This window comes from Streptopelia decaocto, assembly GCF_964273445.1.
Source record: "Streptopelia decaocto genome assembly, chromosome: 5".
Taxonomy (NCBI): domain Eukaryota; kingdom Metazoa; phylum Chordata; class Aves; order Columbiformes; family Columbidae; genus Streptopelia; species Streptopelia decaocto.
The window spans coordinates 7,464,009-7,478,590 of NC_138659.1; the positions used below are offsets into that span (position 1 = coordinate 7,464,009).

Below are 14,582 nucleotides of genomic sequence, written 5' to 3' on the forward strand. Positions count from 1 at the left end.
TTTTCTCATTTGGAGACAGAACAATCTTTCAATTAAAAAGATGGCTATAAAATCATGTATCTCATCAGCATGTAATTGTAGGAGGGAAACAAACTGTAACTTCACTCTGCTGGTTTTGGTGGTGGAGAAGCTGCTGCTCTCTCAGCTGTGCCCAAGCGGGTTTGTCACCAGGACGTGCGGAGGTGAAGGACACGTTTGTCCCCCTCCCTCACCTCTATAACCTGTTAAAGCCAGCACGACTGCGCCCTGGAATCACACAGGCGCAAAGGAAAAACTCTGCAGAAAGTGCATCATTAATCGGGGGAAAAGGAAGGCTCTGAGGTGAAATTTGCAGAGGAGAAGGAAGGGAGGACAGCAGTGTTCTTTGCCACTTCTCTTATCATTCTTACTCCTACCATGCAGGGATTTGCTGGTGAAGTAGCCGCCAGTTAATCAAATCCAGCTTCCCTGCTCACATTTCTGCTGAAATTTGCTTTTCGTATGTAACTATTTAGTCCAGCAGCGCAGCCATCCTTGTTAAGAGGGAACAACCACGCTGAAAGGCAGCTTACCGTAATGGAGTGCAGTCTGGCCTTCCCCGTCCTGAAAAAGAGAGAGAGACTTGATTTTGGAGGTATCGGTAATGTCGTGGGGATACAAGTAAATCCCGCTTTTAAATAAATATGCTGAATCACAGCAATATTTTATTTGACTAGATAAACAGCCCAGGACACGCAGCTACCGGGCAGCCAGGCTTTGAATCATCACACACCATCCATCCATATTGATGGATAATCAATACTTATCCACGCACAAGAGAGCGTGGATCACTTCATGACAGGAGGATAATTCAGTTCATAGCGTTATCTCTTCTAGCCCATAAAAATGAAGGATTCCAATCCCACGGCCTTACTTTGGGACCCTCACTAATCCTGAGGCTTTAGAGCAAGATGCTTCTGTGCAAGCACAGCCTTGTCCAGATACTCCAGAGAAGGGTAAAGCACTGGGACAGAGGCACAACTCAGTGCCAAGGAAAACGCAGGGGAAAAAAAGCCGCTTTTCTTCCAGCTGAATAAATTTTAGGTCCTTGCTCTTCAGGTGGACACAAAGCCCAAGTAATTTCTGTGGGGCTGCTGGCATCCCTGCAGAACGAGGGCGAGGAAAGCGCTGGGGAACGAGAGCTGGTTGCTGAACTCATCCGTGCGAAACACCTGCAGCGCAAGGGCAAAGCAAACTGCATGATTTGAAGACGTTGGCACGCAGCTCCCTCTTCAAGCCGACACGTACGCGAAAGCATCAGCTGCAGTGGTTGGGAAGCACGTCCCAAGCGCGGACAAACCCAGGGATCGTGCCGCAGGAACAGGTGAAATAACAGAAGGACAGAATTACCACCCCCTTTGCTTTCACTGCCCCACCAGGATTAGCCTCTAATTCAGTTCTTTGCCTCTTTAATTTATTTGCATCTGTTTATGGAGACTTAAGTTTTTAATTACCATCATCTCTGGGATTAAGGTGCAAATTCTACAGCCTGTCGTGGATTCCGGAGCAGGCGAAAGGGAAAAGAAGAACAAGAAAACAGGTAGAAATCCCACACGTAGCTGTCTGGAGAATTCTGTTTTCCCAGCTTGTTATTCTGTTTGATACTAAAACTGTTCCTAGGAAGGACTTGTGTTTTAGGGTGGAAGATTCTTTGCTCTGAGACACTGCATCAGCACAACAACCACAGCCTCAACAGGGACAAAAGAGAAAAGCCGGATGTAACAGGCATTTGCTGCCTGAACATCCATCTCACCTCTTTGCTGGGGAAAATGTGTGGGTTGAGGTTTTTCCTTCCACGTGCCACTATGCCCCATTCATGGCACTCATGCCAACGTTTGGAGCTGCTTCTTTTTAGCATCCTATTTCTGCCCAGGTTGCGGGGAGCATAATGCAAACGGGTGTCACTAGAAGATACCGCAAAGCAAAGAACCGAAGGAATCAAGGACGGCATCCATTGGTTATTCCACACTAATAAGGTAACTGATGTGAGCCAGAGCCCCTAAGCCCGTGCCAGCTCGGAGGAGTGACGGGGCCGGCACTGACTTCAGCAAAACAGGGAGCAGGGCTGGGGAAGAGGAGGCGCCAGTGCTGTAAATGAGTTATTGCAAAAGACTTCAAATATCGCTTTGTGCTGGCGGATGCAAAGCCAGCTCCCCTCCACAACACCGCCTTCAAAATTGTAGCTGGCAAAACCTGCAGGTGAATGGGATCTGAGATGAGCAGCAGAAATAGCTTTCTATGGGAACGCTTTGCTGCAAAACTCCTTATAAAATAGAAGGGGCTGCTCCAGGAATACCACAGCCATTTGTTCCTGTTCCACAGGCCCGCAGAAAGCACCGTGGCTTCAGCAGCCACCTTTGGGCTAACGAGGCTTTTTATTTCTCTTAGATGTACTTACTGGCATTTATTGGGCCAAGAAGGGCACGCAAGTCCCGGCATACAAAATGTGTCTCTTTAATCCCAGTGCGGTTTTTAAGAAGAACTATTAATCCAATGGTATGCAAACATTGTTTACGCTTTAGTTACACTGGATTTCTTTTTCCCCTCTGAGCCAGACGGCTGGCCAAGTGCTATTTGTTCTACCTCTCAGATGCTAGGCTATTTGCTTGTATTTTTCTCTGTGACAAATTTTAATCCAGGTAAATGGAAAAAGCTCTAGTGTGGTCACTCACTAAGGGCCTTGAAATGCCCTTGGGAGGCTGCTGATCTCAATCCTTCTTTGATTTGGCTTTTTGGAGCACCACCGTGGCTAATCGGCACAGCGCTTGGCTCCAGGTATGGCAGTGCTGAGCCGTCAGCGCTAAACGGTCACACCTGGAAACGAATCAAAAAATAGGCCGTGACAGTGAGGATTACAGATCCCACTGCAGAAGTTACGTGAGACGAATATCACCTACCAGGTGCTGGAAATGTTTGTTTTTACAACACGCAGAAGTGGTCTTAAGATGAATTGTAGCTGGCACTGATGGAAGGGATATTTCCTGACTGAAAGTGGTGTTTTCTGGAGCATCCTAAGTAAGGCGTGGTGTGTCTTGCTCCCAGGACGTGCCTCTGCTGGGCTCAATGACCTCAAACGGCAAGGGGACAGGGACAGAGCGCCACAGCCTCTGTCCTCACCCCGCTGCACCCTCCCAGGGCACCGGCCAATGGCACCGGCATCACCGGCACCAGATTTCCCCGTCGCAGCCACGAGCACATCCCTGCGGCAGAAGGAAGGCAGAGATGCCGGCGGTGATCAGACGGACCGTGTCGCTCATCAGGCTTGCAAGCACAGCCAGCTAATTATTCTCCGTCAAAACCCACCGAGATACTTGTTGGAGGGAGATGTTTGTCAGGACGGTTTAATTCTTCTCTCTCCAATTTAGCTTTCAGATTACAGAAATGCAAATCGAACAGAGCTGCAAGTACAAGACGTCGCAGAGTCTATCGATACACACCAAAACCAATAGTTCGATAAATCAGTACCCTAAAAACCTCAATACTGTAACCAGTTATTTCTAAACTGCCCATGGAAAGTTAGGTAATCATGGTGCATTATAACTTCTGTGCTTAGGCATGTTAAAAGAAATTAGAGACTTTTCCCCCCGTCCCAATATGAGCTTCTGTAGCATGACAGGAGCACAAAGAGAAGGTGCTGAGTAGGGGAGCTGATGACAGGGAGTGCAGAAGAAGAGACTGGCAGCTCCAGGGCCATCCTTGAGCTCTGCTCTATGCCAGGATGGAGGCTGGAATAATGTCAATGCAACAGGTTAAAAAGGAGAAAATCAGAGCTCTGATTCAGGGAACTTCAACACAAAAGGGGGAAAAGGCCAGGCTCAAAGCAGTAATACACAGTGTTTCTCTACAGCTTTGCTTTTGGCTTGAAAGCCACTGGCAGGTCCCTGTCCCAGAGCCCTTTTAGCAACACCCTGTCTATAAAAAGGAGCTCATGGAAATGGCAGAACCCCTGCAGACAAACAGAAGATGACCACAAAGGAAGGAAAGACCATTACACACTTGGATGTAGGAGCGCTTAGTCCCACACAAGCAAGTTACCGACCAACAACAGATCGAGTCCAAGCTTTCCTCCTGCCTCCTCATGCCACATGCCACCCCTGGTGCCTTTTACAGCCTCCTGGCACATCTGGCAACACAAGGATGACAGCACGGCCTTCAAGGGAGACAAGTCCAGAGACTTTAAAAATAAAGCCAAATGCCCACGTCTACAAAATGCTACAAAATCACCAGTATCTCCTACATCCACGGTCTGCGGCAGATGTCACTCAATGAAAATCCAACTACCAGTGGGTAACTTATTGGATAACAGGATTTTGTTCTGCTCCTGAGAAATTTAAGCAAGAGAAATGAGAGAAGATGGACTGAGCGCAGATGGACCAACTGTCTTATCCGTTAAGTGGTACTATGGCTACTGCACGTCAATTTTGTCTTATAAGTGATAGGATTATATCGGTGTTGCCATCCCGTGTTCATTTCTTGGGAATTTCTGTACCCTGCTTAACCTAACACAAGGTTTCTGGGCTGAGGGGCTTGGCTGAGATGCTGCACATGCTATAAGACACGATTCCCACTGCCCCGCCATGGCAAGCACACCTTGACGTGCCAGCGATTGACCGTGCTGGTTTCACAGGACAGTTTTTAAAACAATGTTATATAAAGACTGATCTCCCAGACCTCACCCATTTGCCCTCCAAGCTGCGTGCGGAAACCTCTGCAAGTGGGATGGTGGCCCTATGGGAGACACTGTCTCTTGTTCCATTTCACGTGTTTTATTTAGCACAAGTACAGAAAGAGGAATTTGAAAAAAAACCTGTTGGTTATCTTGGTGAACTGTGGTTCACTTAGACCATGTACTGGTGATGAAGCCGGGGCCGGACAGCCCTCCACACCAGCTGCCCCACTTCTCCTCCTGCGCTGGTCCACAGAGACCTTCAATCACATCTTCATGCACAGACACCATGAGCACAAAGAGCACAGCAGAAAACAGACGCACCAACCTCTCCCTTTTGAGCGACAGCACATGCACTGCTTATTTTAAGGTATTATTACTCCTGCATCACCTCTTCTTTCTGTTCCTTCGTGGTGCCTTCGAAGGTGTTCCCATTGACAGACTCCAAATGTTGGCAGGGATTGCAGGAGATAAGAGCGATGAGGTGATAAGAGTGTTTAACAGCGCTGGGTCCTGGGCAGCGTGGATAGGCCGGAGGGAAGATAAATATTTACACTACATCTTTAGAAGGTGAGTGAATAAAAAGGGCTAGAATAATACAGCTTCTGAACAAGCACCGGTGCTTAGGAGCTGTGAATATAAATCTCTGCAGCCTCACGACACACACTCACTCAAGCCAGGGAGATGAAAAATAGCAAGAAAATACTTCCCTCCACTTTTAAAAAGGGTTTTACTTCTCATTTATTTCCACTTTAGACTTCAACTTCGCAACAATTTACTTTAACCTCATCATCTTCTTTTTCTCTCGCTGAAATTTTATCCCCAAGATGACTGAGGGTGAGACTATAGCTAAGAGCATAGCAAAATTTATATGCTAATACCCACCAACATGTAAAACCAGGCAACGCAGGCTAATAAAACCAGTCTGAACTCCACCAGACAATTCAGTGGATGGCCCCTACACAGCTTTTATTTCCATTTACATGCTGCTTTTGCACACAGCAGCCTGGGTTTGGACATGTACATTAATACATATAAAATGAATGCTTGTCCTGTCGAAGCAGACAGACAAGTGGATTGCTGTGTGTGCAAATGCTGGCAGAGAAAAGCAATGTTTTAGTTTAAAACTTGACCCTGTTCTTTTAAAATCCCTGCCTTAGACCAGTGTCCACCCACATACAGATAGACTTTTGATTTTAGGTGCCTCCTGAGTCTTAATGCCAGCGACAGTGCAAAAAAGAAACACCACCATCTAACAGTCTTGTGCCATAACATCCAGAGTCCCAAATAGCTCCGACGCCAGAAAAATAAAGCAGATCTTTATGTTTTCTCACAATTTTTCAGCTTTTGGTTTTGCTAAAGCAAAATATACTTTGTGACCTGCTGTTTTAGACTGGGTGACCCACATTAGGATAATTATTTAGCTGGTGTTTGTAAAATGCTTGTAAGGGTATGGTTGCTAAGGCTGAGCGCAGGCTGCTGAGAGATATCACTGTGTCCACCCTCGTTGCCAGCTCGAAGGCAGCTCAGATGCTCCTCAAGGACCAACACCGTGGGACAAAGGATGCAGAGCAGCCTCCAGCATCAGCAAAACCAAAATCCATGCACTGGTCACAAAGAGCTGTTATTTGGGGATTGCAAATAGGTTGACAAGTGCATGACTTGACTATCCTGTAACTTTGGTTCCTCAACGGACTCTTCCACCTCCATTCCACGTGGATAGGCTTGTCAGGGTCCCCTCTCTTACTGAGCTGTCCCTCTCCAAGAGCTCTCTCCTCTGCCCCCTTCCTCCCATCCAGATCTTCTCCTGCACTGTGCTGGACAGATATCTGTAAGGATGGAAGGTGCTAGATAGATCTTTATCATCACCTCTTGGGCCTTTCTCCAAAGCCTACCGCCAGGCTATCATTTGGCCTATCTTCTAAGTGCCTCACAGATAAATTAGATCTGCATAGAGAAGCAATTATTACATTTCTAATGGCATGAACCCTTACAGCACAATCTGCTACTGAAAGGCCAAGGAAATTGCATTAGCTTTTGTTTGATTCAAAGTTATGATCAAGGGAAGAGGGACGCTGAAGCCCTTCAAAGCCAAGCCTCTGTGCTGGGGATCATTCTGCCTGGGATCATTCATATTCATATTCATATTCCTGGTTCATTTAGGTGCACTAATTTGGAGAAGCCCTCCACTTGCAAAGCCGCTGTTAAAACCAGATCTAAGAAAGCTCGGAGAGAATATGATGCCCAGGAACTGCATCTGCTAATGCACCCAAACGCCACCGGCCAGAGGAGTTCAGCGTGCCGGGGCTACGCTAATCCCTCATCGCCCCAGTTTCTAACTGGTGGTGCACCTAAATTTCCAAGTGCAATTTCAATGGGATTTATCGCGTCTACTATGATCAGCATGTAGTGCTGCTGGCACAGATACAGGCTCTCAGCATCCCACCGCAGACACAGCCGGCTTTAATTGCAGGACAAACTGATTTCTGAATCCATGCAGCGGCTCATGCAGCAACCTTGAAACTCTCAGGGCTGTTTTCTTACTGTGCATTTTCACCCCAATTTACAGCCAGCACTCTGAGCATGGCTGTGTATTTGTATATGTATTTAAAGGTTGCTCCAAAGAATATGTGCTACTGCCTGTTACTTCCAGCATCAGGCATCATTCTGGTCATCAAACAAGCTTGTCGGTGCAATATAAAAGCTGCTGGGAAGCTCCGGGAAGCTTCCTCAGCCTCAAAAATGTGTTTGGGAAGAGCCAGTGCCTAGAGCTGTAACAAGTGTCACAGCGCTGCAGCTGAGCCAGCCTCCAACAAAACTGTGCAGGGCAATATTCCGAAGGGCAAGATGTTAAAATCTCTCTTCTCAGGGTGCTTCCCTGCCCCCTCCTCCCCATGCAAAAGTTAGTAGCTCTCGTGCTGCTTTATCACTTTAGCATGGCTGAGGCAGATACCTGGTTATTTAAGGGGCAGGATAAATGGGCTGAGACAGCTTTCCCATCCCCAATTCACTAGGGAACGCTTGGAAATTCCACCTGACACTGGGACCGCGCTGTGCTCTTAAACAATCTCCCGTCTGATCCGATTGTTCCCCAGTGGGGAGGCAGGCTGCAGCTCGCTCAAGAGTCATTGATTGGATTAACAGCCTAATTCCCAACAGATGAATAGAATACTGATGTCTTGTCAGCCCACATCATAGAAGGAAAACACAATCTGCTTCTACAGCCCTGAAATTTAACCCTTTGCTTTCCCCCTTCTCTAGGGCACGGGGTTGAACGCAAGTCCGGCACTTTCAGCTCGAGATCCTGCCCATTTGAATGAGAAAAGACATATTAACCTTTGGGATGGTTTGCCTAATCATCTATGTGCCGTGGGATCATAGGTTATTTTCCGTGAGGTTGGTTTTGTAAGAAGCCCTCTTTTCATCCTTCCTAGACAGAAGAGATTTATACCAGGGATCTCAGGGGTTTTTTTCTTCTCTATTTTACCACCTGCCGTTAAAGGAAACACTGTATGCTTCACGGCAAGAGGCTGAAAATTCATTAGCTTAACGGTATTTATTCTGAAATACGGAGTTATTGAACGTTTTCCCAGTCTATCATTTGATCTGCCTGCAGAGGAGCATCCAGTCGCGTTGCCGGAGAGAAGCCGGGCTCATCGTCTGCTCCCTGAGAGCTCCTGCTCTCCACCTCCTAATGGAGACACTAATGTCTTCTTACCTCATAGAAAGACCGTGATAAGAAATTAATTGCTACTGGTCAAATGTTCACTGCTACAAATGCAGGACTGTGTGCATATTAAAGAGATGCTCCAAGAACAAAATCTATTTATGGACTCCTTGGCACTGCCTGCATTTATTTCCTTGCTCAAGAGACAAGAATAAATAAAAATCATCTGATTTAAAGAAATGTATTCAAAATGACTTTTTTCTCAGATCATTGGGCTTCATAATGCTGTGGGTTTTGTTTCTTTGTAACAGCCACCTTTTATGCTTGCACTTACAAAACAGGCAGATATACATTTAAATATTGTTATTTTTCAGCAGCAGTCCTAGAATACAGAGAAATAGAGCTCCAGCACTCATGCCAGAACTTCAATCCATATTGAGAGGTGGCCTCCGGAGTAATTCTGATCCAACTCTTACCAACTCTTGAGCTGCTTTTCCCACCTCTGCAAAGTCTGCATCACCTGAGATTCACCAGGTTGCTCTGGGAAACAGAAATACGATATTTCCAGTTTCATTTGGATTTTACAGCTCGCATGCAGAGTGGAAAAATTCCCTCCATCACTCCTTAATTCTAAAAAAACTAATTAGCCCAGCACTAACCAACAAATAGGAGAGAAAGCAATAAAGGATCGAGGTGCATATCCTTTAAAAAAAAAAAAACAACAGTACCTGCTAGCTACGACAGTTTGCCAAAATTCATCATTTCACAGCATTAATATACATATTAAAAACTTACTAGGAGAGAGAATGAAAGAAACAGGCCTTCCCTCTCCTGGGTGCCAACACATGAACCCTACAGAGCTGCCTTAATCAAAACAATTAGTGAGAGATGCTGCATTGACTCAAACAATTCAATTAATGCAGTGTTAGCGCTAGTATTTTAAAGTAATTTGAATTATTAGCTCCTTTTACAATTTGAAACCATAATGTTCCAGAATGGTGATAAATAAATAAGTCAAATGACCCCTCTCCAGTCCTGCCCCTGCCCTGTAATATGGCTGCACTGTGTATTCACAAATCCAGGTTAAGGATGGGGACTGGGGCAGTTGTGCCCTGGAACTAGCAGACTGCAGGTTTTATAAATACATACAGAAATAATTAAAATCTAAGGGGTTTAGAAGGGTTAATCTCCTTTAAATAATCTCTGCCACAAAGCCTGTAAAGTCACTGCTGGCACCGGGCCCGCGCGGGACCGGCTGTCGGATATCAGGCCAGCACGTGTGGACGGGAGCAGAGGGATTAAGGGGATGCGGTGCCCGAGCAGACACGCTGCTCCCCCGCATCTGGCTCTGCAGGTCGCTGCCCCGGGGCTGGAAATGATGTGAGCAGGATGGGGGATCCAGTGCTGACCAGCAAGACAACTGGCCACTTGCTCCACCTGATTAAAGGGAGGGAAGGAAGCTCGATTAAGCTGCTAAATTTAGCGGGGTGGACAGAAGACAGTGGGAGCCGAGGGCACTGCTGCCACCTGAGCCCCTTCTGACTTCAAGGCAAACGCTGGATTATATTTATTTAAAGAGATTCAGGACTTTGGAAATAACCTCTTGCCCTATGCAGGCTTGAACCCATAGCCAAAGGGATGCTGCACTTTTAATTGTCGACTATAATGGACTCAAAGCTGCCACTCTCCATTTCCCCTTTGTATAAAGTGTCATTTTAAAGGCAACAACCATCACAGAGAACGAAATGCAAAAGAAAAGCAAAGAAACCACCCCTGTGTGGGCTAAAGCAGTTGCCCTGCCTGAGCCCATGAGTTTGATTTCATAGGATCATAGAATCCCAGGTCAGAAGGGTCCTCAAGGATCATCTGGTCCAACTTTTCTTGGCAAAAGAATGTTCTAGACAAGATGGCCCAGCAATTTTGCTGATTTGGGCAAAGGCAGAGTCAGGAGCTGTCATCGGCCTCGGGACCTTATCTTTTTAAGTCAGCGAGGATGAAGATTCTGGAAAAACCCAACACCAGGGACCTCGCTCAGACATCTCAGAGCATCTTAGGACCGTGCGGTGCCCTGCAGGCAGCCCTTCCTTCCCAAGCATGCCTGCTTCTTAAGCACGATGACTCCTCTCTGTGGCTAATCTGGAATTAGAGAGGACATTCGCAGGCTCACAGCCGTCTGCCGGAGGGGGAAGGCACTGGAGCCTGGATCCTGCCCCAAAATGGACCATCGCCAGGGAAAAGCTGACCGCACGTGTTAAGAAGCTCCCGCCTCATCACCTCGAAGGGTTGCTGTTTTATTTTGACATCCAACAGCCTTTTAGCAGCCTCTGTGAATTATATTAGTAGCTGATTTACTATTTTTTATACGGCATGAAGTTGCTCTTTCATTTGATCATCCACCACCAAGTACAACCACACGTCAGACTCTGAAAACTCACCCCTCAGCCTGCGATCGTTGGGACTGTTTCCTGATGGAAGAAAGGAGAAATAAATAGAGAGGGAAAAGGTTTATTGGTACTGCTTATTCACAGACTGCCAGGTTTCCAAACAGCTATTAATAAAGTGCCAATGCTAAAGAAAAAAAGGAAAAATGTCTGGAGAAAACTACCTCAGGACATGAAACTATATCAGTAACTGGGATTTCTTGATGGAGCCACAGTGCTATTAAAATAAAGCTGAACTAAGTACTTGCAGTTTGGTCTGTCATTACTTATTTAGTGAGACGCAAAATTGATCTTCGCTTTAAAGGGCTCTTTCAAAGTCTAGAGGCAGCATTTGCTCCCTCCTTGTGCTGTATAATAGAAGTGTTCCTAATGAAATTCAGCAGGAGCGGGAGGCAACCAGGGAAAACCGCAGCCAACTTTATAACAGACAGATTTATGTTCAGGGATGTCCTGCTTTTTGAATGAGTTATTCTGCACGGGGGCAGGAATAACAGGTTCGCCATTCACGGGTCGGACCAGCGCGGCAGAAGGTCAAGTTCCCCGGCGGTGTTGAGTCTGAGCCCAAGGCTGGGGCTGTATCACATCTGGGGCTGAGCTCAGCGGGTCCGTCCCATTTCCCACTAGAGAAGCCCGGGGAGCCCGCTGGGACATCTGTCCCCAGCACCCAGAACTGGGACCAGCCCATTTCGCACTGGGGAGGAGCAGATGGCAGGTACTGGTGCTGGCTGGAGCTGAACCAGTGACCTCGAGGTGAAAGGCTCCGTATCTCCCATTATCAATCCCCAGGGCCCCCTTCGAAGTAAGTGTTGATACATTAATCTTTCTGACTGATGGAAACAAACTGCAAATATAACGTTCCACGGGGGAATCTTTATTTATCTTGAGCCAAAGCTACGCTTAAAAACATAAAGTTAAGGGCACGCTCAGGTTTTGGTCTTTCATCAGAAATGTTACTAGTTAATGCCATCCTTTTTCTCTAAGTACCAAATTTAAAGAGCACGTCATCATGCATTAGTCTCTGAGTGCGGCCCCAGTGTGGATTGCTGCAGTAAATAATAAACTGGTGTTTGTGTTTCCTCCTGTGCATGTTGTCCTCCTAAACAGTTTAATAACAAAGGAGTATATTTAGGAGTGCTGCTGGAGTGCCTCGATGAAGCAGGTTGTGTAGGATAAATACCTCCACATCAGGACACTTTTCAAAGCCATCAGGCAGAGGGGTCAGTCTGTTGTGGGTTTTTTTAAAACTGCACAAGCTAATGCTTTAAGAGTGCCTTGATGGAATCAGGGAAATTGGATTGTCCCCCCATTTGCTGGCCTAAAACAAGCCTTTTTTTATTTATCCCATTAGAGGAACACAAGAGAAACCTTTTAAATGTCACTAAAATTTTCCCTGCATTGCAAAACCCAGTCAAAAGGGGTTTAATTTTCCCCGAGACCTCTTAAGTAATGCAGTATGTCAAGGTTTAATACATTGCATGTAGGGGATTGTCTATATTCTGCGCTGTTTCACCAGGGTGACTCTGTAGGGTCGGTCCCGTTTGCTGGATTCAGTCCCTGCCAGCCCTGAGCTGCCCAACTGGCCCACACCGCTCTAAATCAGTTCTAGTGGAACAAATAAGCAAGATAACGAGATGAGATGCGCCTTCCCCTGGATCAGTTTGGGATTCCCAAAAATTCAGCAGTGCTGGTTACTCTCCAGTAATTTTGCTCTGTGAGTTGGGGCTCTCTTTTTGTAAGCGGCTGTAATTTATAGGCTTTATTTACTTATTTATAGGAGGACAAGAGAGACTTGGCAAGAGGCACTTATGCACAAAAGGCTCCAAATCCCCCTGGAGTATTTAATATGACAAAGATAAGCTGTGTACCAGAGGCAGAGCCCAGGATTGAAAGCTGGCAGCACACAAAGCACTAAAGCACACTGGCTACACAGACTTCTTAAAGGCTGGGCTGGTGCCCACTCAACCCTCGCTGTCCCGATGGCCGGGGACATTAATGCCAAAACAGTTTCTCCTCATCCCTCCAAACCCATCCCATTCGTGAGCTGGAAACTAGGGGTGATTTGCTCTCCCAGAATAATCCTGACTAGTAACGTCTGCTACTAAAAATAGACCATCATTTTGCTCCTACAGGATAAGGGAGCTCTCTATCCATGCTGTCCCTGTTTCTTTTTGCGAATCAGATCACAGCAGGAGAGAACCTGGGTGCTAAGTCATTTTGGACTGACCGTATAATCCCTTCCCAGCACCGGTTTTGCAGGGAGAGGAGGAATTGGAGAGCAATAAGCATTCAAAGTGGGGTATGTGAGTTCTCAGCATCTTGTCCCTTAATTCACACACACCCCGAGAGCTGGGGAGAGTGAGGAAGAGGAGGCAAATCTCAACTAGCCACAATACAACACAGCGCCGAGACTAAAACACTGCCTCCTGATCTTCCCTGTCGGTCTGCATAATCTGTTTTATCAAATGTCAAAATTCAGCAAGAAAATTGGAAAAAGGGAGGGAAAAAAAAATATAAATCAGACTGGTTGGTTATTGGACCAAGGGCTGTGTTAAAAGGATCAGGAGGTGGTGGGCCGAGTGGTGGGGGAGGGAATGGGATAAAGTAGCGGGTCTAATCAAATCAGTTTAAAAAGCTGCAGCCTCTCCGAGTTAACCTTGCCAATCAGAGAGGCAGCGGGAGCATGTCTGCGCACATTAAAGCGGGAGCGTGTCCTTGAACCCGCGGCGTTCTCCATCCTCCCCCCGGCAGCCCAGGCGGGCTGTGTACCCAACACCCTCGGCAGGCAGCGGGAGAAAAGCCCAGGATTAGGCACCCTCCTTAGCCTTGCTCAAGTGGAAGTCAAGACGGCCGAGGCAGCTCGGATGCTTCCCTGCGATTAGAGATGAGCTCGTGGGATTAGGCCGGCAAGTGCTGGAGAAATGTTAAAAAACAAACAAGCGAAAAAAAGGAAACAAAAGGAGAAACCCTCCCATTGACAAATGCTGTTGAATTGGGTCTGGCAGCTGTGTGATGCATCACTAACCTTTGCTAATGACTAAGGGCACTGAAGTCACTTTAAAATAAATATTCACTAGGAATTACACGGGTAATCTACAGGGATTATCCTGCTGCCTTAACAGGTCCATAAACTAAAAGTTAAATGGTCTACACAAGTGTTTGCATTAATTTTGACCTGAATCAACCCTTCTGCTAAAAGCCGTGGAAAGCCAGATTCAATTTTGGAAACCACGTGTCTGCTTTGAGTTAGTGTTCTTACAAATTCCCCCAGATCCCCTGTTTTCTGAAGGAAAAACAGGACTGAGCCCTTGGAAGCCAGGAGCCCGCCAGCAGCCAGGGAAGGGTTTTAGCAGGAATGCACGTTCAGAACATGGAGCAGCAGGCACAAATCCCATCTGCTTCATAATCCAGTCCTTGTGGCAAAAGTATCCATGTTCGGAGCCTCAACTCCAGCACTTCTTCCCTACAGAGGCGGGGAAAGCACAGTGTGGGGAATAGGAGCTCTACCACAAACAGTGGCCAAACACCAACCATTCTGTGCCTCAGTTTCCCCACCTGTAAAATGGGGAATGTGCCTTCCAGATGGGGCACTCGTCCCCGTGCCTCAGACTCCAGGAGGGGAATTAAGCTGAAGCGGGTCTGCGTGTCTGTCCCAGGCTCAACAGCTGGTACTCAGGCAGGTCAGGAGAGCAGGAATTAAGGCATATGCTTCAACAACAGGCACCGAATTACGAGATGAGAGCAGCTCCTGGTGACAACTTCATTTTCTGTACATGAAAAAGTAGTGTAAAAC

General features: G+C 46.8%; 1 protein-coding gene across 2 annotated transcripts in view; it reads right to left on the bottom strand.

Moving 5' to 3' along the window:
* ACBD6 (acyl-CoA binding domain containing 6) overlaps window positions 1-14,582 on the bottom strand; it is an 83,658-nt gene that overhangs the window by 3,959 nt on the left and 65,117 nt on the right. For both annotated transcript variants that reach the window (XR_014184237.1, XM_082054527.1), the window contains exon 7: window positions 552-582. Coding sequence is in view for 1 of the 2 variants with exons in the window: in XM_082054527.1 (XP_081910653.1) it covers window positions 552-582 (31 nt within the window). In the remaining variant the exon portion in view is untranslated. The remainder of the gene's footprint in view (window positions 1-551; window positions 583-14,582) is intronic.